Source organism: Galeopterus variegatus, unplaced genomic scaffold (assembly GCF_000696425.1).
Source record: "Galeopterus variegatus unplaced genomic scaffold, G_variegatus-3.0.2 Scaffold3792, whole genome shotgun sequence".
NCBI classification, from domain to species: Eukaryota; Metazoa; Chordata; class Mammalia; order Dermoptera; family Cynocephalidae; genus Galeopterus; species Galeopterus variegatus.
In genome coordinates this window covers 167,823-194,729 of record NW_007729903.1, presented here as the reverse complement: position 1 = coordinate 194,729, position 26,907 = coordinate 167,823, and the positions used below count along the sequence as shown (strand labels likewise).

At 36.6% G+C, this 26,907-nt stretch overlaps 1 protein-coding gene across 1 annotated transcript in view; it reads left to right on the top strand.

Moving 5' to 3' along the window:
* Nucleotides 1-20,843, top strand: part of LOC103601557 (androglobin-like) — a gene marked incomplete at its 5' end in the record, with an annotated part of 28,169 nt that extends 7,326 nt beyond the window's left edge. Inside the window, 4 exons of the mRNA XM_008585989.1 lie at nucleotides 4,644-4,844; nucleotides 12,787-12,877; nucleotides 13,567-13,750; nucleotides 20,423-20,843. Coding sequence (XP_008584211.1) covers nucleotides 4,644-4,844; nucleotides 12,787-12,877; nucleotides 13,567-13,750; nucleotides 20,423-20,608 — 662 coding nt within the window. The remainder of the gene's footprint in view (nucleotides 1-4,643; nucleotides 4,845-12,786; nucleotides 12,878-13,566; nucleotides 13,751-20,422) is intronic.
* Nucleotides 20,844-26,907: the final 6,064 nt, after the last annotated feature.

Below are 26,907 nucleotides of genomic sequence, written 5' to 3'. Positions count from 1 at the left end.
CCCTCGGGCGGGAGCCCCCCCGCGCTTCCCAAGCGGCGCACTATCCAGTGCGCCACCGGGCTGGCCCCTTCCCAACATTCTTGATCACTGCCTAGATTAAGCAGGACTGGAAAATGGGGGATTTAAGAAGTGTATTGACATGACCAAATTTACACTTCAGATCCACCCTGGTGGATTTTAAGGGTATGAATTTAAAAGGGAAAAGATTAGACACGGGAAAATCATTCAAGAAAGTACTGAAGTCCGAGCAAAAGACTACAAAGTGTACCAGGACCAGGTAAAAAGAGAGGAAGGAGAAAACAGATTAAGGACTATCCAGGAAACAAAAAGGGGGTGCTATGATTTGAAAGTGTCCCCTAAAGTTCACATGTTGGAAACTTAATCCCCATGCAACACTGTTGACAGCTGCGGCCTATTACAGGTGATTAAGTCTTGAGGGCTCTGCCCTCATGAATGAATTAATGTTGTTATCAAGGGAGTGGCTTAGTTACCCTGGGAATGGTTCCTGATAAAAGGACAAGTTTGTTCCCCCTTTTTCTTGTGTGCGTGCATGCCTTCTATCATGGAATAGCAAAGCAAGAAGGCCCTTGCCAGATTTAGGCCCCTCAACCTTGGACTTCCCAGCCTCCAGAACTGTAAGACATAAATTTCTGTTCTTTATAAATTACCCAGTCTTGGGTATTCTGTTATAGCAGTACAGAACGAACTAAGACAGGGGGTGTCGTGGTTAGTCTGAAGTAGATGTTAAGGAACGAAGTATAGCTCCCAGGTTTCCAGCAGAATTAACTAAGCATAATGTCAGTATCATGAGTAAAACAGACAATAAAGAAAATTAGCAAATAAAGAGAAGATACGATGACTCAGCCTTCAGACTCCAGGAATGGAAAAACCTGTTTACTTGCATTTGAAAGATTTTATTTTTTTACTAGAGTCTATCCTTAGAGACATTGTGAAGTAAACAAGCTTAAACCAATACATAGATTTTTATAAGACACAGGGTTCTCTCTTAGTATCTTCATGGTGCTCCCTTTCCTAATCAAAACTTGGCCCAAAAAGTTCCTGATAAACACATTTATTGAGTAGCTTAAAAGATGACAAAAGTTAATGCGTGGTAAAAAAGAAAAAAAGAATTTCCGATTGTGAGATTCAGTACTTATTGGAATGTTAGGGGGATATATTGTATAAAGCAGTCTATTTGGTAACACTGAAACCAAATTACACGTGAAAACTTTATTTGGTATGTGCACCAATCTACACTTCCCCAATTGCATTATTTGACATGGATAATTGATATAGTTTCAATTTCATGTAAAGTGTTATATAACCACATCAGATTCCAACCTCTCTCCCTACCCAATTGCCACCAATGATCCTCACCTATGTAGAACTTATCAAGCCCTATATCAATCTGCTCCCAGCTTAGAGCCCATGCAAGCGATCCTACGAGGCATAAAAGTGTTGCTGACTTTCATAATGAATATATAGCAAGTACACCCAGACCTGGAAATGATCAACTATCCTGCTCTCGTTTTTGTGAAGAGATGCTATGAGTGGGCATAGTAAAATTTAAAATTTAATGTGTATAATTTTTAAGTAACATTTGCATACAGTGAAATGCATAAATCTTAATTGTACAACTCAATGAGTTTTGACAGGGGCATTTGCCGTGTAATTCATGCCCCTATCAAGGTATAGATTATAGATCACTTCCTTAGGCTCAGAAATTCCCTCAAACCTCCTTGCAGTCAATTCTGTCATCCTTGCACCTCACCTCCAGGTAACTATTGATCTGTTTTTGGTCATTAAAGATTAGTTTTGCCCATTCTGGAATTTCACGCTAATGAATCATACAAGATGTATGTGCTCAACTTCCTTATCTCAGAATAATTTCTGTCTGTGAGATTCATCCACACTGTGGTGTATATCAGTAGTTTATTACTTTTTAATGTTGAGAAGTACCCAATTATATGAATATATTATAATTTGTTTATCAGCCGATAGACATTTATGTTGTTTACTATTTTTGTTGTTATTAAAAAGATTGCAATGAACATTCTTATACACATCTTTTGTGAATACGTTCTCATTTATCTTGGGTAAATACCTAGCAGTAAAATTATGGACCATAGGGTAAAATCTAGACCCTTTTGAAAGAAGAAAATGATCTGACCCAAAGATTTTTATTTTATCTTATTAGATGTCTACTGCCCACTCTCAACAAGAAGACCCAAATAAACCCTACTGGATTTTGAGATTGGTCACTGAACACAGTGAATCAGACTTAATTGAAGTGAAAAAAGACACAGAACGAGCAGATGAAATCCGAGCCTTGAAGCAAGCCTGGGAGGCAGCTGAGCCAGGAAGAGCAATCAAGGTCATCTAAATTTGAAAAGTTCTCATTTTTTTACTTTTCGTCCTTAGGCATAGTCTCAAGGAAGAGGCATGTTGATGAAAACACATAGTCTTTCCTTTAAAAATGGTATCTGGAGTTTTATCAGGCATTGATTGACTAAATGTTAAGACTACATTTGGACACGTGGTGAAATGGTCCTCTCGTGATACCCAGATGACTTGCAAAAGCAAGGCACATAATAGTGCCACTTAGAAACCCAAACTATGAGCTACCTCCTTCTTTCAACACAGCCCAGGCTATATCCACAACTGCCCTTAACACCCTCAAGTAAGAAAGCATAAAAATGTTTAATATGTGGTTTCCTGTACTTTTAACAGCCTGATAGGTAAAAAGCAAGTGCTGCCCTCTTTTGGAATATATGTATATATCATCTCTTTTTCTCCCTACTATATTCGGTACAATTACTTACTTGTGTGTTTCATGTCCCGACTCAGGGTAATTGGAACAGATGAAAGATTCAGGAGCTAATGAATCTAAGATAGCATGCCCACTGTGTTAGTTTTAGAACAGCATCTTCATTTGTTCTCAAAAATAACTCTGTCAAAATCATGGATGGCTCAGAATTTGAGTTTATTTGATAATTAAGAAGAGCTGGCCTGGACCAAACTGCCCTATTCAATTCTCATGTCCCTGTTTTGCTTGAGTGCCATTAACATGTTGTGGCCTGTCCTGCTTGTTGATTCTCAAAGCGTTTAAAAATCAGATACTGTGTCTTCTTTAGGCTTCTCAGGCTCGCTTACTTTACCTCAGCCGGTTCATTAAGAAAATACCTGATACTGAGGGTGTGCCTGTGCCTTCATCTGAAAGCCAAACAAAATCAGTGGAAGAAGGTCAGTGAATCCCATCCCAGACGCCTCAGAGCACAGAACTTGCACCTCTTAAAAAATAGTCAGTGGATCATGGTTGGCAAAAAGGAAAAATTCCAGAATCTCTTTTCTTTGGGATTGTAAAAAGTTGCACAATTTGGGCTGGCCCGGTGGCGCACTGCTGCAGGGCGCAGCTTGGGAGTGCGGTGGCGCTCCCGCCGAGGGTTCGGATAATATCAACCTAGTCCTATTATCCTGTGATGGGCACTGTGCAAAGCATTTTATATTCATTACTATCACTTTAACCTACAGCAGCTAGAAGTAGACATTACTATTCCCATTTTATAGATAAACAGACAAAAGCTCAGAGAGTCACACTATTCTTCCTAAGTGATATATCTACAAAGTAATGAAGTTGGAATCTGAAATATTTCTATCTTCTTAAGTACCCACTCCTCTAATTGTTGTAGTCTAATGTAATGCTAAAAAAAGAAAGGTGAACAGGATCCCGTTCTAGTCCTTTAGGCTATAAATTTTATTATTATTTTTTAAATCTTGTATTAAGATTATGTAAAAAAAAATCTTACATTGGACCCTTGTTAAAAATGATAAGGAAGACTTTAATCAAGACTACTGAATTAGGGGAGAGATTGAATTCAACGCTGACAACAACAGGGACAAGTGGGGATTCATAACCAATATGCCAGGTGACAGAGTAGATGGGAAATTACTAACAGGAACTTGGTTAGGTATCAAGGGTGGGAAGAGAAGCTTGATTGAATATCAAAAGTGGTGGGGATTCTGAATGAACTGGGTTAACAGAATTCTTTGCTAAAATTGAGATCAGAAGGCCAAGGCTAAGCCCTAGTTGAGAAAAGTGCTCAGAATAGGCTGTGGAAGTGGTTGGTAGATTTTACAGTTTTTCCTAGGCTTGGAGATCTGGAACAGTGGGAGTACAATTACAGTGTTAGGAGAAAACCTCACAAGCAAGAACCCTTTCCCTCTGCTTTAAGACAATTTTAAATACATGCCTACACACAGGGCTCCCTCCCAAGAGGGGAGTATCCCATTCATGCACAAGTGCCAGCACAGGGCTGGCTGCACTTGCTCTAGGGCCCACCTTAACAGTAGCCCCAATAGTTCAAAGATCTCATTTCCTTTTATATTGTCTTAGCTTCAAAAAGCCTCTATTTTTATGTAAAAATTTAATATCCTGAGGCAGCTTTCTGATACACTGCCTGCCTGAGTCACCCATGACATCCTCTGAGATATCAATTATTGTTTTTGCTAGTGCTCCAGTTGGAAGTTGCAGAGCTTTTGAGTCATCTGCTCCAAATCTGTGCTCCCCTAAGCAAGCCCTGTTACCCTTTGCATGTGATTTCATAGAATGCAAGCTTTTTGGTAATGCACATGTTATGTTGTAGTAGAATCACCTGCAATTGATGCAAAAGAGCCAGAGGCAAAGAGTTCTACAAATCTGGAGAGCAAAGAAGGATCAGGGAATATGGTATGGAAGAAGTTGCAATCGACCAAGGGCCTGAAAGATCTGACAAAATCCGCAAGCAATGAAAGTGGAGGAGCATCCTCATCAGAGCGTGAGCCAAGTGTGCGGAGGGAAAATATCAGTAAGTACAGATTTCCTTGGAAAGATGAATACATAATTTGAAGTAAATAGTCTGAAAAGATCATAACATAAACATATGTCATGGCTAGGGTTATTAAAACAGAGAAATAGATATTTTGGATTCATATGTATTCATTTTACTTATCAGAGTTGATAATTTGCTCAAGAACCTGATTACTAAATACTTCACCTAAAGATAAAAGTAGGTACACAGACAAAAATTTTGCAGGTGTATTTTTTCTGTTTATAGGCTTTCTGTGTATACAATACTGAAAAGAAAATGTCAGCATTCACTTATACAATTGTCATTAAACACAAGTCCTTTTTGTTTTATTTGTAGCATGCTACGTGATAGATTTTCTTTTTATCTATTATAAAAAATTAAGTGTTTAGTTTTTAAAATGTTGGAAAAGAGCAATTTTCAGTGCTGCAAAAGCCACACTGACTTGATTTATTTCTCTATGGATTTGTATTTGTTCACTAAAATGAACCAAAATCCTTGATGGAAGGTGTTACAGGGAAATGCTTTCCCACAGTCTTGGGTTCCATGAGGAAGGATTATTACTAAGCAACTCCTGGACTCTTTCTATCCCAAAGGGGCTAATTGTCTTATATGACTGACACATTTGGAAAGAATAAATTGGGCTGCCCATGGGAGCCTGAGTCCACTGCTTTTGAGTTGGGAGCACATCCTATGTCTGGGCTGGAAGTGTTGGTCAGCTCTGGGTTTTCTTGATCATGGCCCATTTGCCTCTCACATCTACATCCTCCAGTTAAACCAGTATCACCAGTAAAATCTTACTCTTTATTTCCCTACTTGTTCAGGACCCAGGCAGGAAAGAAGGATATTTTGGAAGGAGGCATTCTCAGAAACACCAACAATGGTTCTCATCAAAATTGCTAAACCATTCTAAGAATTTTAAATTTAAGAAGTGTTTATGACTAAAGCATATCCTTGCATAATTCCCATAGTAAAGAGAAAAACTACAAAATTGAAAAGACTCTTTTGCTATAGTAACAGGAGATTCTGATATTTTCAAGCTGATATTTTGAAAGTAAGTGTTGTGGTTCCAGTCAAGATGGTGGAATAGATGGTCCTCAGTGTCACGTCTCTCCCACAAGTCAACCAATTTACAACTATAAAAATGTAACATCAGCCAAACTGGGGCCACTGGAGCTCAGGGGAAGAGAAGGAGGGACCTACGAAGTTCATGAAGGCAGGACAAGCCATGATGAGAGAAAGAAAAAACTGCTCTGAGGGTTTCATGCTGCAGCTGCTTTAAGGCTGGAACTGCTGAGTGCATGGAGCAGGAGCCGGCAGAGGCTGCAGCTGTGCCCTTCAGATGGAGTTACTTGGAGGAGGCAGGGGAGAAGAGGGCTTTGCTGGCCCCCAGGACAGCAAGACCACTAATAGGGTTCCCATGGACCCATGCACGAGCGAGGAGCCAGAACAGCTGAAAAAGGGGAGCCACTCAGAGGCCGGTGAGTCATCACAAGGGCCTGTCCCATGGGAAGTGTTTGGAACACAAGCGGTGGGGGAGACAGGCCCACCAGGAGAACACTGCGACACAGGAAGGACAGCTGACCAGCCCCCCAATCAGCGCAGGACCACTCAGAGGAGACTGGTTGGGAATGCAGAATTGCATGGGGTGCAGTTTGATGAAAAACCTCAGGCCCAGATTAGAGTTTCAACACAACCCAGATCCGCTGGGTCTCTGGAGAACCGGAAGTACCTATAAAGTCAACCATTAAACCCTGAGCTGCACAAAAAGCCTTCCCTAGGGAAACAGCAGCAAAGCAGCAATTCAGCTCAACCACACAGCTCAAGTACTAGTTTCCACAGGAATTTCCCCCATTGTTGCTTTGCCTCCCACGGACTTGTCACCCCTTTTCCCCTGTGTGATGGAGCCACCAAAGATTACTCAAAGCCCATCTCTTCTGAGCAATGAGAAGCCCCGAAAAGGGGTTAATCTCCCAGAACCCTCAAGAGTGAGGCATTCCTTCCATTTGGGAAATTAACCACAAATTGGGGTTCTCTTCCCACATTTATTCTCCAGACCAGGAAGTTACAGGAAGAGAACATAGGTGGGGTTTTTGCTAAGTATAGCTTAACAAGTTTAACAATAGGCATTCCATAATGCAATTTTCAAGAAGTTAAGTTGATCCACCAACAAAAGCTTGATCTTAGCAAACATTCTCCTTACGGCAATTTCCCAGTATCTTTACATATCAGTCAGTAACCTGTCTGTCTTTGAGCCAGCAACCTTGCTGTATTACAATTCTTTATCTTACAACAGAGACTATTGCCTGCGGAAAATTTCCTGTCCTTTGCAAGTCAATATTTGAAACTATAATGCTTTGGAAAACCAGGCCCTGTGAAGTACATTTGCTTTATGCATACTCCACACCCCATTTTAGAAGTAAGCAAAGGACAAAAAATTAGTTCCAGCCCAGGCACATCACTAGCATCTTGGGGCCTGCCTGGGAACTGGAGGCTTGGAGCTAGGGATTAGACCCCACTCCCACATCCAGGCACACCACGTCAGTGCCTCAGGGCCCACTCAAACTCCCAAGGCATGGAGCTGAGGACCAGAGCCCCCCTACCACAACCAGGCACACTGTGCCAGCATATCAGGGCCTGCCCCATGACCCAAGGTATGGAGCCAGGGAACAGATTGCCCTCACACAACCAGGCTCACTGTGCCAGTGCTTCGGAGCCCAGCCGGAGACCTGAGTCTTGGAGAAGGGGACCAGAACCCCCACCCACAACCAGGCACACCCTGTTAGCACCTCGGGGCCCACGTGGAGACCCAAGTCATGGAGAAGGGGTCTGGATCACCCTCCCACAACCAGGTACACCATGCCAGTGCCTCAGGGCCCACCTGGGGAACCAAGGCATTGAGAAGGGGATTGGACTCTACTCCCACATTCAGGAGCACTGCACCAGCACCTTGGGGTCTTCCTGGGGACCCAAGACATGAAGCAGGAGACCAGACACACCCCACAACCAGGCAAACCACCAGTGCCAAGGAGGATGCCAAGAATATCACCTCCATGTGGGTGGCCCACCACAGCCACCACAACAACCATAGCTGCCACAAAAGTGGCTAGATGCCACAACCACCATGGAGATGGTCCACCAATCACTGGAGTGCATTGACACAAGGAGAGTCACCAGCAGAGATAAAGAAAAGAAGAGGATGTCTCTCTCCACAAAGCCCATTTCAGAGTGACAGAAGAAGCATCTGCTTTATGACAGTATTGGGGGACCTGATCATATATTGGAGGACCTCTCAGCATTGGACAGATCATCTAGGCAACAAATCAACAGAGTAACCATTATTCTTTCAGAAGGTGAGAAGAAATCTAGGGTAATTAGAGGGGGGAGGGTGGAAGGATGGGGGATGAGGAGAGATTTAACAAGAGGCATAAAGAATAATTATGATTTGTAACAATATTTATGCTAGTAATACTGATTTGATCAACATATCTCAATGTTGAACCCCCAAAATGTGTATAAACAATTTTGATTCAATAAAAATTAATGAATTAATTAATAGAATAACAAATGCTTACCACACTACATACAGATACAGATATAGGTTATTTTTTGTTGTTGTTGTTGTTGCCCACAAAATGGACTTATATTGTACTTAATCTTCTGAAAATTGTTTCTTTCAGTTAGTTATATTTAACAGCTATCTTTCTGTACCAGCCTATATCAATCTGCCTTATTCTGTTTAGGGCATAGAGCCATTTATATGGCTGTACTATAATTCATTAATCACTTCTATATTGATGTATATTTAGGTTATATCCATTTTTACATGGTACATACAATCATGAGATAATGTATCCTTTTACATTAAAAAAAAAGTGGTGCCCATTTAACAGGTAATAACACACATGACAGTAGCACTAAAACTTGTTAGAATACCTTTTATTTAATATTAATATCTAATTTGTATAGTGATTTTGCATATATATCTCACTTGACCCTCTATAAATTAGAGAAAACATATATTGCTACTTCTGCTTCAGAAATGAGGAAATTTTAATAAATGACTTACCCAAGGACAGGAAGCTGATGCAGTTTGGATAAAGCTAGGACTCAAACCCAGTTCTTTGGACTCCACATACTGTGATCTCTAACCGAACACAAACTATTTCTCATCCTTAGTTAATTTGAAGATCTGTAAAATAAAAAAATGTAACTAATACTGTGCATTTTAAATTTTGATATCAAGTTGTTCATTTATGTGCTAAAGTAATCTTTTTTATAGTTTTATTTTATTTTTAATTAAGTAATAAAAATTGTATAAAATTATAAGGTAACATGTGATGTTTTGATACATGTATACATCATGGAATGATCAAATCAGGTTAGTGAACATATCTATCATCTCAAATACTTATCATTTCTTTCTGGTGAGAACATTTAAAATCTACTCATTTAGCTATTTTTTTTTTTTTGTCTTTGTTTTTTTTTGTGTCCGGCAACGGATCGCAACCCGAAGTGTCGCACCCGTACCGGACCGGGACCGGCAATGGGATTGCAACCCTCGGCGTTGCTCCCACACCTCGCTCAGCCAGTGAGCAGGAACCGGTCTGTATGTGGGATCCGAACCCTCGGCAGGAGTGCCGCCGCGCTCTCAAGCGGCACACTGTAGCAGTGCGCCACCGGGCCGGCCCTTATTTAGCTATTTTGAAATACACCTTTTACTAACTATAGTCACCAAGCTGTGCGAAAGATCACCAGAACCTGTTTCTTGTATCTAACTGAAACTTTGTACTCTTTGATCAACATTTCCTCTTTCTCCATCTGTACCCCCTACCCCACCACCATCTGCATACCCGTTGTCTGGTAACCACCATTCTATTCCTTATTTCTATGAGTTTGACTTTTTTAAATTCCACATATGAGTGAGATCTCTCTTTGCCTGGCTCACTGCACTTAGCATAATGTCTTCCAGGCTCATCTGTGTTGTAGCAAGTGACAGAATTTCTTGTTTATCTAAAGCTGAATAGTATTCCATTGTATGTATGTGTATATATATATATATACACACATACAATGTGATATATATATATATACACACACACACACATACATACACAAACCATATTTTCTTTATCCATTCAACCACTGATGGACACTTCAGTTGTTTCCATACTTTGGCTATTGTGAATAACACTGGGAGTACAGATAACTCAGTATATTAATTTCAATCATTTGGATATTTACCCAGAAGTGGGATTGCTGGATCATATGGTAATTCTACTATAAGTTTTTTGAGGAAACTTCATACTGTTTTCCAAAATGGCTATATTAATTTGGGTTACACCAAGAGTGTACAAAGGTTTCCTTTTTTCTCATCCTCACCAACACTTGTTATTTTTTGTCTTTTTGACAATGGCCAGTCTAACAGATGTGAGGTGATAACTCATTGTGGTTTTAATTTGCATTTCTCTGATGATTAGAGATGTTGAGTATTTTTTCATATATTTGACGGCCTTTTGTATGTCTTTTTTTGAGAAATGTCTGTTCAAGTCTCTTGTCTGGTTTTTAATCAGATCATTCATATTCTTATTATTCAGTAGTTTGAGTTCCTTTTATATTTTGGATATTAGCTTCTTATCCAATGCATAATTTGCACGTATATTCTTCCAATACATGGGTTGTCTCTTCATTGTTTTTTTTTTTTTTCCTTTTGCTGAACAAAAGCTTTTTAGTTTAATGCAATTTCATTTGTCTATTTTTGCTTTTGTTGCCTATGCTTTTGGGGTCAGAGCAAAGAACTCATTGCCCAGACCAATGTCATGGAGCTTTCCCTCTATGTTTTCTTCTAGTAATTTTACTGTTTCAAGTCTTAAATTTAAGTCTTTAATTCTTAAATAAGGGATAAGATAAGGGTCCATCTTCATTCTTTGGTATGTGGATATCCAGTTTTCCAGTATCATTTATTAAGAGACTGTCCTTTCCACATTGTGTGTTCTTGTCACCTTTGTCAAAAATTAATTGACTGCAGGTGTGTGGGTTTATTTCTCAGATCTCTATCTTATTCCATTGATTGGTATATCTGTTTTTATGCCAGTACCTTGTTGTTTTGATTACTATAGCTTTGTAACACATTTTCAAATCTGGTAGTGTCATGCCTCCAACTTTGTTCTTTTTAGTCAAACCTGCTTTGATCCTTCAGGGTCTTTTGTGGGTCCATATATATTTTAGATTTGTTTTTTGTTTATTTTTCTATTTTTGTGAATTATGAAATTCTGAAATTTTGATAAATATTGCATTGAATCTGTAGATCACTTTGGGTAATATGGTCATTTTAACAATATTAATTATAACAATCTATGAACACAGTATATCTTTCTATTTATTTGTGTCATATTTAATTTCTTTCATGAATATTTTGTCCAATGCCACACCAATCTCTACCTACATGGTCCTCACTGTACTCTGAAGCTAACAAGGTAATTTATAAATTAAAAAAAGTGAATGTTGTTATAATTCTTCACTTGACACCATCCTGGGGAAAATCACATTGTAAACTTCATTTTTTTCCCAGAGACCAGACCAGTTTTGTGAGGCACTGGAGCTTCTGTCCTAGTATCACCCTTCCCCACTGAGATCAAGAACAAGGCAAGGGTGTCTTCTCTCACCACTTTTTTTTTTTTTTTACAACATTGTACTGAAAGTTTTAGAAAATCCAGTAAGACAAGAAAAAGAAATTAAAGGCATACTGATTAGGAAGGAAAAAATAAGACTGTCTTTGTTCCCAGATAACATGATGGTTCATCTGGTGGGGAATGTTGATAATGGGAAGGTAGTGCATGTGTAGGGGAAAGGAGCATATGGGATATCTTTATATCTTCCTCTCAATTTTGGTGTGAACCTAAAACTGCCCTTAAAAATAAAGTCTTTTTTTTAAAAAAGAGGAACTAAGTGGGAGGATTTTTACTTCGTGATTTCAAAATTGATTATGAAGTTCACAATGATAATCAAAACACTATGGTTTGACGGTTTCTACAAAGTTAAACATAATTTTACCATATGACTCAGCAATCTACTCCTACTCACATGAAATGTCCAGGAAAGACAAATCTATGAAGACGTAAGTAGATTAATGTTTGCCTGGAACTTGTGGTGGGACTAGATGGTGACTGTAAAAGAGCACGAGAGATCTATGTGAATGATGGAAATAGTTTATGACTGGATTTTGATGATGGTCATGCAATTTGATAAATTTACTAAAAAAACATTGAATTACGTCCTCAAAATCAATAGAATTTGTGGTATGTAAATCATGCTTTAATATCCTTTTTTTTATAAAAGGCTTAAATTGTCTGGAAGAGCTGAATGATTAACATCCGCGACTCTAAAATCTCTTAAAACTGTTCTTGTGTGCTCAGTATGGGCCTATGGAATAAAAGGCTGTTGCTCATTTGATTTTCAGTATTTTTTATCTACTCCATTTGACTAAGTTTCTTGAAAGTAGGATAGTGTGTCTTAAGCATATTTATATCCCCACACCCGTAGTGCTTAGTATAGCTTTCGCACACAGTCCAAGCTTTTAAATATTGGATCATTTAACTTGGTTTTAATGAAATTCTGTAACTTAAAGTAAAAGTTTTTTGTCTCTTTCTTTATTTAATTGTGACTAGAATAACAATTTGTTACTCCTCTAATAGAGTATATTCATTTTTTCATCTCCTTCATTTAATTATAGGTATAGTGACACCAGATAAAGGATAAACATGAAATATAATTATATAATTGTACCTTTAATAAAATTATATTGAAGCCAAGCCCAAACAATAGTTGTTTTTTTAACAGAAAATAAATATTGTTTTTAATTAAAATGAGATATAACAGTGATTTAGTTAGTCATTGTTAGTTATGTTTTGAAAGTTTATGTCTTTTTTTTTAAAATAAACAGGGCTTCATTCGCAATCCCCAACAATTTTGGAACTGTCTCCACAACTTATTCGAACACAACTAGAATTTATAAACTTAAATCAATATGTACGGTAAGTTTCAATAGACATAATTAATGCAGACAGCCGTTGTCATAAAATTTTGGATATATTGCCAATAGGCAGTTGCTAAGCAACTGAAAATTTGAAATGAATGTTTAATATATCTTCAGTGTGTCTAAATTTCTAGAAGTAAATAATTGTACGTCTCAAGTTTAGCAACTGTTTTATTAAATCAATCACAAAAGCACTTTAATATTTTCTGTAATGGTTTAATTTGAAGCCTGACTAAGGTGAGTCGAGCAACAGAAAATTTCCATTGTACCTGCTGTCATTATTTAATTAGACTCAATTTCCTTAAGAATTAGACAATGGGATTAATAGACAGAGATGGTAATTCAAGCATATTTATAAGTTTGAAAGCATTGTCAAAATTATTTGGCTGCAAAAATTCAAAAGGAAAAACTACAAACTATTCTTGTAGGTTTGAACACCAGTTCCAAAATCACTTCATCAAGTGGTACATCCAAATTTACTCATACTTTTCTAAAATACCAGTGATTCAATAAATAGAGCACAGCCCATATAAAAAAAAAATAGTTTATTCTTTGTATCCCTAATGTTTTACTAAATTCAGACCACCGCCCTCTACAAATAATTTTAGATTATTTGAGTTCTAAAGCAAAGTTTATTCCAGAGTTTCCAAATGATCTATATATCTCTCTTGATAATTTTATATTAAGCAAAACAGGTAAGGAGCCTCTCCTGCAAACAAACGAACTCAATCAACAGCAGGCAATGCAAAAGGCAGAAGAAATTCATCAGTTTCGACAGTATAGGACCAGAGTCCTTAGCATTAGAGATATTGACCAAGAAGAACGGTTCAAGTCAAAGAATGAAGTCCTGGAGATGTACGGGGAAATGCGGGTGAGTCTAAAAGTACATACATGGGTCATGGTTGACAAATTCTTTTATAATATTAAAAAAAATCATAAAATCGTATAATGTTCATGTAGAAAGAAGTCTTGAAAACATTGTTTCTACAATTCACTTCTCAGAAAAGAGGGCAAATTGATTACACATCTGTCACTTCACCCCCTAAAACCCTCTAAAATGCAATATTGGGAATATAGCCTCAAAGATGGGAAGAATAGGAGGGAAGACAATAACAAAATTATTTGCAAAGATGGAAAATAACTGGATAAGACCACATTAGCAGACTTGAGGCAACCAAATCCTAAACTGGCATAAGTTGCTCCATAGAATCCCTATGGAATCCCCAAAACATATGTTAGAAAGTTAAAGTGAACTGGGAGGAAGATAACATAGTTAGGTTTGCTTGGTTTAAAGCTATTTAAGAATTTCAGATCATCCCCTCAACTTTTTTGCAGCCAGGTGACTGTCATTCCCCCACTTCAGCAGAAGAATAGAGGCACTTTATTTGGACATGGCCAAAAAACAAAAGGAAAGAAAAATAATTTCTATACTGTAGAAGACTAAACTTAATTGAAAATTGAAGTACCATGCTAGAAATGGGGAAATTCAGTGAATGCATATGAATGACTTCGCACTATGGAGGATGAGGATTTATTCTTTTCCTTGCTCTTCCCTATCACACACACACACACACACACACACACACACTCATTCATACACGCTCCCAAAGACACTGAAGACTACAGGATTTATTCTTTTCCTTGCTCTTCCCTATCACACACACACACACACACACACACACACACACACTCATTCATACACGCTCCCAAAGACACTGAAGACTACAGGAGTTTCTAAAATTTCAGCCACAGTGATACTGGGTTCTCCATGTCATTTCCAATATTGGCCCATCTGAAGAATATGCCAATTTGACATCTTGTTTGTTTGTTCAATAGGTACCTCAATAGGCACCTCAAACAGATCCTCTCCAAATTCAGATTCTAGAACCTTCCCTCCCATCTCAGCACAAACACGTCATTCCATCAATATTCATTTCAGTAAATGGCAATTGCACTGAGTTGCTCAGAATGAAAACCTTGGAGACACCCTTGACTCTTCTTACTCCTTGCATATAATCCATTGTCAAAACCTCTCAGCTCTTACCTTGAAAATATGCACAAAATTCAATCATTCCTCACTGTCTCTATCCCCACCTCCTTCATCCACACGATCATCGTTTTCCATTGAGTATTGCCGCAGCCCCAGCTAATCTCACTGCTTCCATCTTTGCCCTTCCACAATATGGTTTCTGCTCAGCAGCCAAAACAGTTGTATCCATCAGGATAAACTATCTTATCCTGTGGTAACAAAAACCTCAGTGCCTCAGTGGCTTAACACAGGGTTTGGCAAACTTGTTTTCTGTAAAGGGTACTAGTAAATATTTTTGTTTTTGCAGGCCATATTGTCTCTTTGCAGGCCATATGTTGCATCAACTTAAAAGATAATACCTATGGGCCGGCCCGGTGGCGCACTGCTACAGTGTGCCGCTTGCAAGCGCGGTGGCACTCCCGCCAAGGGTTCGGATCCCACATACAGACCGGTTCCTGCTCACTGGCTGAGCGAGGTGTGGGAGCAACACCGAGGGTTGCGATCCCGTTGCCGGTCCCGGTCTGGTACGGGCACGACACTGAGGGTTGTGATCCGTTGCCAGACATGAAAAAACACAAAAAGGAGCCGGACACGAAAAAAGACAAAAAGGAAAAAAAAAAAAAAAGATAATACCTAAATGAATGGGATGATACATACATAAACAGAACTTTACAAGCAATGAGCCAGATTTGTTCCACAGGCCTTAGTTTACCAACCACTTGTTTAAAACAATAAAAGAGTATTTCTCATTCTGGTTACATGTCCAATGCAGTTCAATTGAGGGTCCTTCTTATCATATTTATTGATATTCCAGGCTGAAGGAGATTCCATAAGGACACTTCTACCATGATAATTATAACAGGGGAGGAGAACATGGTGAATTGCACATTGGCTATTACTATTTCTGCCCAGAAATGGCACATTCATTTCCACTCACATTTCATTGGCTGAAGCAAGTCACACAGTCACAACTTCAAAGAAGCAACCAACCTTGGTTCCTTCTAGTATCAAGAACTGTGACACAATACATTTCATTTCTTTAAACCGCTTTGTTTCTGGTACTTTGTTACAGCAGCCCTAGGAAACTAATACAGAGGGCAATAACACCATGTATCTGGAAGGGAACTAAAAATATTTTACAAATTGCACTAATGATAATCATAATACATCTTTAAAATGGGGGGCAGGATCATTTCAATTCTCTAAAGTCTTAACATTTCTCCAGAAAAAAAGCCGAACTCGGGCCGACCCGGTGGCGCACTGGAGAGTGCGCCGCTTGGGAGTGCAGCGGCGCTCCCCCTGAGGGTTTGGATCCCATGTGGAGACCGGTTCCCGCTCACTGGCTGAGCGCAGTGCGGGCGCAACACCGAGGGTTGCGATCCCGTTACCAGTCAGTAAAAAAGACAAAAAGGAAGAGAAAAAAAAAAAAGAAAGAAAAAAAGCCAAACTCTAGATTATGACCATTAGAGCTCCACATAATCGAGTGCCCGCTTTCCTCTCCGATGTTTTCTTCTATGATTCTGCCTCTTTTGCTCTTTTTTGTTCTTGCCAAACTGAATTTGCCTTTCCTCTAACAACCAGGCATGTTTGTCTTACTCCTACCCCTTCCTAGAAGATCCTTTCCCCAGAGAGCTAAATGGTTTACACCTGCATTTTATGAGATCTCTAATTTACTGTCACTTCATTAGAGAGATCTTTACTAACTACCCCGCGACACCGAGGGTTGCGATCCCATTACCGGTCAGTAAAAAAGACAAAAAGGAAGAAAAAAGAAAGAAAGAAAGAAAAAAAGCCAAACTCTAGATTAGAACCATTAGAGCTCCACATAATCAAGTGCCCGCTTTCCTCTCCGATGTTTTCTTCTATGATTCTGCCTCTTTTGCTCTTTTTTGGTCTTGCCAAACTGAATTTGCCTTTCCTCTAACAACCAGGCATGTTTGTCTTACTCCTACCCCTTCCTAGAAGATCCTTTCCCCAGAGAGCCAAATGGTTTACACCTGCATTTTATGAGATCTCTAATCTACTGTCACTTCATTAGAGAGATCTTTACTAACTACCCTTTCTAAATTAGCATCCTTAAAAATGTTATGACCGTGCCTGGCCTTATCTTTCTTTCAAGAACTTATCCTGTATGTGTGTTCATTTATTGATTTAATATGAAAGTGTAGGAATATGTACTATGTGATTTAGTCCATTTTGTGCTTCTATACCAGAATATCTGAGATTGAGTAAGTTTGTTTAAAAAACAAATCAGTAAATAAATGAATGAATATTAAAATTGCATATATTCAATTTATCATATAAGAAATAGTTTAATTAAATTATAAGGCAAAAAGGAATTTCAGGATTGCTGTTTTCGTTTTCTCTGCATGCTTTTTTTTTTCTTCATTGTTCATAGCAGCTTCATTCACAATAGCCCAAAACTGGGATTGATACATGCAACTTGAATGGATAACATTATATTGAATTTTTAAAAAAGCAACCTCAAAGGGTCACATACTCTGTACTTCCATTTACAGTACATTCTCCAAATGACAAGATCATAGAGATAAAAAATAATTTATTGGTTGCCAGCTGCCAGAGGTTTGGGATAGTTGTGGGGAGAGCAGAGCAGGGAGGAACAGTGTGACTATAAAGAGGTAGCATGAAAAACAAACCATATGTTCATCGACTGGTGACAGACAAATCCAGGGAACTTTACTATGTGTTTTTTAAAAGTTTTTTAAAATTATTTTTAATTGACACATAATAATTGTATATATTTATGGGATATTGTGTGATATTTTGATATATATATATATACATATGTATAAAATGTGTAGTAATAAAATCATATTACTTAATATATTTATCACCTCAAACATTTATCATTTCTTTGTATCAGGAACATTCAAAATCCTCTCTTCTAGCTAATTGAAAGTATACAATAAATCATTGTTAATTATAGTTAATTAGTAGACCAGCAGATGCAATAACCGGGGAGAAGATGGGAAAGAAATATTAACTGGAACAGCTTTGAATTCAGACCCCATTCATTTAAGTGTGAGGTACAGATAAACACCCTAGTTTTGACTGAAGTCATTTTAAGAGAAACATGATCACTAACAGATTATTAATCAGATAGGAGAAAACACACACATTCCTCAAGGTATCAGTAACATGTATTAAACTTATTTACACAAAACCCTTAAGATGTCTGTCTCTCTCTCTTTTAAAAAAAAATATGTCATTGCTATAATCTTGCATGTGTGTAAGTGGTTTAGTGAATCCAATTTTATTATGGTAGATACAGTACTTTTCTTTTGTCACAAGCTTTGGCAAGTCTGATTATGACATCCAGCTGTTCCAACACCTTAACAAAATCATGCCAGTTGCAAAAACATGGAAAATTTCTTAAGGAATTTAAGTATAAAGACAAAGCAGGCATTTCTAGAAAGTTCTTTTCAGGCTAGAATCAGTTCATTAATCCTTATTCTTTAATTATATTATTTGTGAAACAGTAAACAACCAATATGGCCACTTCCACATTAAGAGATAAAGGACAAAAGAAAAGTCAGCAAAGGTCACTGAAAAGGAACAAATAGGTAGAAGAAAAATTAAGAGGGCGCCATGTCCAGGAAGCCAGGCAAAGTTGGTTGATTTAGGAGGAGAGAGTGTGGTTAAGTAAGAATAGGACCAAGAAATGATCTTGGATTTAGGTGCATATAAGTTGTTGACCTGAAAAAGAAACTTAGTCCAAATACATATAGCAAGGATTTATTGAGCCAATATGACAATTGCAACAGGGGTGACACATAGATCAGATCACCCTGAGAAATGTGTTCCAAAGAGGGCCAGGAGAGCTTAGCATTTTTGAATCACAAGAAGGGGGAGAGAAGTAAGAGAGTGGTAGAAGGACAGCCCTCCTAATCACTTCATCAGCTTTTCTGTTGGTTGTACATGACATGTAGATTTGGGATTGTTATTAAATTACATCTACATGCAGGGTTCTAGGGTAAGGTTCACAGGAAGCATCTCAGGTTACTTTCTGGCTGCTTTTAAGAAAAAAAGGTCTTATGATAACATTATTCAGGACAAGGGGAAATGATTCCTGACTTATTCCAGATCTCAAGGCATTATAATTTAGCTGACCTGGTTAGAGCAGATTCTTTTGGTTGTCAAGGTCATTGGTGTCCTTAATAAATATACTTTTTTCTGGAGTGGTGAGAATGAAAGTCAAACTGACAATAACAAAGATAACCAATGGATTAGGTGATATTACTTGGAAACTCTTAAAGAGCAGTTCAGATATACTTTTTCAGGGCTAAAATACACGTGATAATCACTTCATCAGCTTTTCTGTTGGTTGTACATGACATGTAGATTTGGGATTGTTATTAAATTACATCTACATGCAGGGTTCTAGGGTAAGGTTCACAGGAAGCATCTCAGGTTACTTTCTGGCTTTCTGGCTGCTTTTAAGAAAAAAAGGTCTTATGATAACATTATTCAGGACAAGGGGAAATGATTCCTGACTTATTCCAGATCTCAAGGCATTATAATTTAGCTGACCTGGTTAGAGCAGATTCTTTTGGTTGTCAAGGTCATTGGTGTCCTTAATAAATATACTTTTTTCTGGAGTGGTGAGAATGAAAGTCAAACTGACAATAACAAAGATAACCAATGGATTAGGTGATATTACTTGGAAACTCTTAAAGAGCAGTTCAGATATACTTTTTCAGGGCTAAAATACACGTGAGAAATTGGTAATTTATTGAGGACAGTTACTATATGAGAGACAATAGGCTGAATATTTTATATAGATTATATTTGAACTCATTTAAAATAGTTCCTTTGACAAAATCTCTACCTATTTCTTTCTTTACCTTTCTCTCTTCTTTTCTTGCGCCAATGCTTTTATTTACTATTTCGTGTTAATACCTCATAGGCTTTTCATTGCTGTCTCATATTTTGAGTACTGATAAACATTTGAGACCATAACCTAATTTTCATCTTCAATAATTTTCCACCTGAATCTATTGGCATACGGAAAGAATAAATGGATTGCCTTTTTTTTTCTGGGACCATGAACTTTCATCAGTGGAACTTTTGTTTGGGGTTTTGTTTTGGAACAGGACTCCTTAGATGAAGCCAGACAGAAGATTTTCAATATTCGGGAAGAGTACAGAAACAAGTTGCTGGAAGCTGAGCGCCTAAGGTTGGAAGCACTGGCCGATCAGGAAGCAGCAACGCGGGCGGAGACAGAAAAGAAGACCCTGGCTTTACCTTTCTCTCTTCTTTTCTCCCGCCAATGCTTTTATTTACTATTTCGTGTTAATACCTCATAGGCTTTTCGTTGCTGTCTCATATTTTGAGTACTGATAAACATTTGAGACCATAACCTAATTTTCATCTTCAATAATTTTCCACCTGAATCTATTGGCATACGGAAAGAATAAATGGATTGCCTTTTTTTTTCTGGGACCATGAACTTTCATCAGTGGAACTTTTGTTTGGGGTTTTGTTTTGGAACAGGACTCCTTAGATGAAGCCAGACAGAAGATTTTCAATATTCGGGAAGAGTACAGAAACAAGTTGCTGGAAGCTGAGCGCCTAAGGTTGGAAGCACTGGCCAATCAGGAAGAAGCAACGCGGGCGGAGACAGAAAAGAAGACCCTGGGCCCTGACACACAGAAAAAAAAGAAGGGAAAGAAAAAGTAACCAGGAGTTGCCCAATGCTACCCTTTTTCTGGAGAGGAAAAAAAAAACTATTCTTAATGATATGTAACTTTGCCTGTTAGTAGAATAAGATATTAGGCCAATTGAAAATAGAAGTTTTCTTAACTTAGAAATAATTTCTATATTTTAAAGTTAACTTGTTAGTTTTCTCAGAAAGCTAGTTTTTGAAGCCATTAGAGTTCAAAATGCTTTAATTTCAATAAAACTGCTTTTCAGATATTTAGAATGTAATAAAACATGTGTGTCAAAGTTAACTTGTTAGTTTTCTCAGAAAGCTAGTTTTTGAAGCCATTAGAGTTCAAAATGCTCTAATTTCAATAAAACTGCTTCTCAGATATTTAGAATGTAATAAAATATGTGTGTTGCACTGTGAATTACCTGCATTTTTAATTAGTAGCAAAACAAGATTATAAATGAGCCAACAGGATTATCTTTGAAAAATTCAATAATGAGAAAATATCTGTTGCTCTTAGAAGAAACATTGTCTCAAACTTTAAATGTTCTAAAATATTAGTAGATATGCTTCAGATTTGTGCCATGATTTTATAGCCAAATCTCAATAACCTGCATTCATTGCACAACAACTATTCTGGTTCAGCCTACTGAAAGTGTTAGGACTCTAAATCTTAACAATGAGCCATGGTAACCCAGACATACAGAATGCAACACATTCCTTTTCATGCCCACTAGCATCATATTTCTTGGAAGAAAGAGAGCAAGTTTTTACACACCAGCTTAGAAAAAATACAATGAGTGGATTAACTGAGGCACATGGTAGGAAATTGACTTTCTTCAAAAGCACACTTCCAATACATGACTGTCTCAAATAAAACTCTCCTATTTTTTTTCTTAACCAGTCAAAGCTGTTTCACTTCAATAGGGGATTTTATGCTTTTTACATTCTCATTCAAATCTTTGTTATTAAAAACATTTAGTTTAACCCACACATATATGGTCAACTAATTTTTGACAAAGGTGTCAAGAATGCACAACGGGGAAAGAAAAGTCTCTTCAATAAATGATGCTGGGAACACAATATCCACATGCAAAAAAAATGAAATAGGACCCTTGTTATATACACTATATACAAAATATATACAACAGAACTAGTAGGCAAGGCTGCTAAATGAACTGTAATAAGTAGACTCCATATGTTCAAGAAGATAGAGGAAAAAATGAACATGACAAGCAAAGAAATGAAGGAGATACAACCAACATCAACTTCTACGCGTTAAAATTACACTGGAAAGATTAAAAACAGATTAGGCACTGCAGAAGAAAAACAGCAATAGAATCTACAAAATTGAAACACACAGGAGAAAAAACAAAAAGAGAAAAACAATTTCACAGCAAACCTGTGAGCTGTGGGGCAGCATTAAGTTGCTAAACAAACATACATTTAATTAGAGATCCAGAAGGAAAGTAGAGGGAGCATAAAAAAAGATTTTAATGACATAGTAGCCAAAATTTTTCCAAATTTGCTGAAAACTATCAACACTGCAAGAAACTCAAACAATTCCAATCTCATAAATGTAAAGTGAAACATACGAACAAACATCATGATCACAAATTGATCAAAACTAATTATAAAGACAATAATCTTAAATTAAAAGCATCAAGAGGAAAAACTACCCATTAAATACAGAGAAATGATAAAAATTCTATCTGATTTCTTATCAGAAACTATGCACAATGGAAGACAATAAACATATTTTAAGTAATGAAAAATGTGAAGTAAGAAAACTAATGAAAAAAAAAGTCAACCTAGAATTTTGTGCCCAGTAAAATTATTATTCAGAAACAATAGGTAAAAAAAGTATTTTTTTTAAAAAAGGAGATAAAATTAGTCACCTTGTGATTTTTACTACAATAAATTTTAAACCCAGTGTTTCAAGTATAAGAAAAATTATACCCAATGAAAACTTAAATCTATACAGGTAATGAAGAAATTAAGAACCACCATTATCATTACATATGTGAGCAACTATAGAAACCACCCATTTTTTTAATCTTTTGAAAATATAATTGACTATGTAAAACAAACATAACTACAGTGCATTGTGGGATTTACAACATACATAGAAGTGAAATAAATAACAACAATTACCCAAAAGACAGGAGGGGGGAGATGAAAGTACACTAATGTAATGCTCCTAAACAATACATAAAGTGATAAACTTTTACTTGAATGGAAGCTATGATAAATTTAAAAAGTTCATTGTTAACCTTAGAACTACCACTAAACAACAACAACAACAACAAAAGACAAAAAGAAAAAAACAAAAGTAACAAGTCATTAGTAAATGAAATATTAAAAATAATTAAATTAATACAAAAGGAAGTTGGGAGGAAAGCAAAGAAAAACTGGTAAAAACTGGAAAAAAAGTAGCAATATGGTAGATTTAACAAAGTATTTTCTCATAGATAAAAAATAATATAGTGTCCAATCTTTCAAATAAAGAAAAAATAAAAAAATATTTTCTAAGAAAATACTATAAATTCTTGGAGTGATTACTCTAGAAATGATTTGATGCTTGCACCTACGGTTGGAGTCATTGTCACTAACAATGCAATAGGTACCAATGCAGACTGACTTACAGGTGGTTTGCAATCATAATTCAAATATTTGGCATGGCGTTGCCATTGGCAACACATTTTCCAAAATGATGAACAGCCCTGATATATTTCCAAATACCATAATACATAGTCTGTCCTTACTGTACATAATGATTTAATTCCTGAAATGTTCAGTGAACATTTTAAAACCATACAAAAAAAAATGCTTTAGTTTTATGTATGTTACCAAGAGTTAGGTTCTGGGATTATTACTTGCTTTTGTACATAATGATTTAATTCCTGAAATGTTCAGTGAACATTTTAAAACCATACAAAAAAAAAATACTTTAGTTTTATGTATGTTACCAAGAGTTAGGTTCTGGGATTATTACTTGCTTTTCAACTGTGTAAACAGTGAACCATTCAAATCATACAATTTTTTATTACATGTGACTCTCAAAAATTGCAGGATATCTAACATCGTTGGCCTCAATCACTAAATAGCAGTAGTTCTTTCCATTATTGGGACAACCAAAAATGTCCCCACGTGTTTCCTAAATATTCCCTGGAAGAGGCACTGTCCTCACTGGGAACATCATCCCCATGCAGAAGAATAGTCAAGATTGTCAAGAAGCTGAAATAGCAATGGCAATGTATCACAGTTAGTAAATGATTCTGTTGGAATACATTGTCATATAAGTATTGATTTAGTTATATGTTGACTGAGTTAACCAGGGTGCTATGGGCTGAATGTTTGTCCCTTCCAAAGCTCACATTGGGAGCTTGATTCCCAATGTGGCAGGGATGAAAGATGGTACCTTCAAGAGTTGATTGGATCATGAGGACTATGCCCTCATAAGTGGATTAATCCATTCACGGAGGGCTATGGGTGAAATGTATCCCCCAAAGTTTCATGTATTGGAAATTCATCCCAGCCTCCAAAACTGTAAGAAATAAATTTTATTTCTTTGTAAATTACCCAGTGTTAAGTATTCTATTATAAACACAAAAAATGGACTAATATGTGGAGTAATAGGTAGATGGTTTAATGGGTTGCCATGGGTATGGATTAGTGGCTTTTTAAGGGTCTCTACAAGACCCTGTCGACAATTCTCACCCAGAAGAATGACTTCACCAGATTCTTCTCCTCAATTGTAGACTTTCCAGCCTACAAACTGTAAGAAATAATTTCATTGCTTTATAAATTATGCAGTTTAAGGTACTATGTTATGAGCAACAGAAAACAGGTGACTACACGGGGCGTATCTATAAAGCACATCACAGTTCCTACAGTCCCTATGCCATTGTCTTTGACAGAGGGTCTGGCCTACCATTCAGTTTCTTTCTCCCTAGTCTCCTATCATCTACCTCTTCACAGCCTCCAAGTCCTTCAAGGTCAATCTCTCCCTCCTCTGGGGCTACTGTAAAGGCAGAACAAACAGTATTCCTCTTCTGCAGTCACAGGCCTGCCTCTGAGACAATAGGAATAATCCCCAGGGTGCCTGCCAGTCTGGTGATAATGAAACATCATTATCTAGAGCAATTTGACTCCTCATTGCCTCCAACTTCTCCACTGAGGAATAGGATTGTGGCGTCCCTTTTGCATAATTTAAAATGACCACTAATGTGTTTTTTGAAATGTAACAGTCTTCATTTAAATAAATCTGAAAACTGCTGATAGTTTAATAAACTTTTAATTGGCTTCTAGACATCAAGTTTTCAAAACAAAACAAACGACTTAATTCTAGTCTCAGAGCCCCTTATTATATATAGATTATTTGCACACAGAAAAAAATGTAGCATAATACTGTGATATGTCAACTGTTATGTACCTTGTGTCCCTAACTCATTCAGAACAAATCGTTATATCAATTGCCTCTCGGAAAATAGGAAAATAAAAGTAGAAGTGGCAAGAAAAGCCATATAGTCATAGAACTATTCTCAGACAAAAAACCATGTTACCCCCAGTCTCTGGCTAAGGCCCTATCCCTTGTGGGTTTATTTATATCAAATTAATGAATGTTTTCAATGACCTTTAGGGAACATTTCTAAAATTAACATTACAAAGAAACTTTGTTTTAAGCTGTTATAGAGCTTTTTTGTCTAATCAATTATAAAATAGATTTTATTCATTTTAATTTATATAAAATTGTTTCCAGCCACAGGTGTGTTTTCGTGGAATAGCTTTATTACATGTTGATTGTGCTTAGAACTTTAAGCTAATCATCCTTGTTTTTCACTTTTTGGTTGGGCACAGATGGCAGTATTACCACATGTATGATTTATTTTTGAAGTGAAATTATATAACAAATCATATGTATATTCCCATAACTTTAAACAATTCCAACCTTATTTAAAAAAACCAAATATTTTAAATTAATTTTGTTAATTATAAAAATTCACTTATCTCATCTGTAAATCCCTTTCCTATCTGGTATACAATATAATGACACTATTTTTACTACAAATCAAACTGTTGATTTCCGAATTACCAATTGAGATAGGATACGGATGTATCCTTCATTCCAGTGTAGGTGGTTGATCTATTCAGACAGACACAAAGAAATCTCACAAAAAAAGATATTTGACTCTGTGGAAAAAAGTCCAAATAAATATATAATATAGTAAAGAATTATCAGTCAATATTTAAATGTCTAAATAATATAAATCATGATTATAGCTCATTGGTGAAAATGGGCTACCTTTGTTAACATCACTATAATATTTTAAAGAGTAGGAAAAGACAATTTACATGCTATTTTCACCAGGAAGATTAAACTTGTGCAAATGGCCAATATCATATGAGATACAACCTGATCAATGACCATTCCATTGATTAACATTAATATGATACAAAATTGTTTCTATTTATTTTTTCTCAAGGAACTCTGAAGTGTTCATGTATTTCTCCATGAATTTATCCAAATTTTAACTCAGATGCTTCTGGAGTAGCATGTGCCAAAGTCTGCATATTTTGCAATAAGATGTGTGGGAAACAACCTTTGGTAAAAATATTATTAAAGTTTTTCTGAGGATTATCATTTCTCTAGCAAATCACCTATAACCATTAAACAATTGAAAGTGGACTGCATGAAAATAGTCAACTAGAATTCAGAGACTGATTTCCAACTTATGATTCATATTAACTCCATATTTACTCTTCTTTTTTAATTTATCAACATTAAGTCACCTCATTATTCATTTCCAGCTCCATAGAGACAAAGATGAAGAAAGCAGAGTAAAATCCAAAGAGTTTAACTTATAATTTGCAGATATGATAAAACATTTATTGAAGGAAGTTAACATTCCTGATGAGTTGCTCATATATATTTGCAAAATTCAATAAAAAACAAACAAACAAACATTAACTTATAATTTGCAGATATGATAAAACATTTATTGAAGGAAGTTAACATTCCTGATGAGATGCTCATATATATTTGCAAAATTCATTAAAAAACAAACAAACAAACAAAAAACCTTAGCTTTCAGTACTGTGGATGCTTCAAATTTGACTGATACACTTTATTTCTTCAATTGCACCATTATTGTTTAACTTGTTTGTCACACTGAAGATCATTTTATAAGATTTTGTACAAGATTTCATTTCTCTGTTAAATAATGAGCTACTATCTTCTTGAATGTAAGGAAATAAGTATATCATAATTGCCATGCATTATGCATTTTTAATCACCAACAGTACACAGCACATGACTTCACAGAAT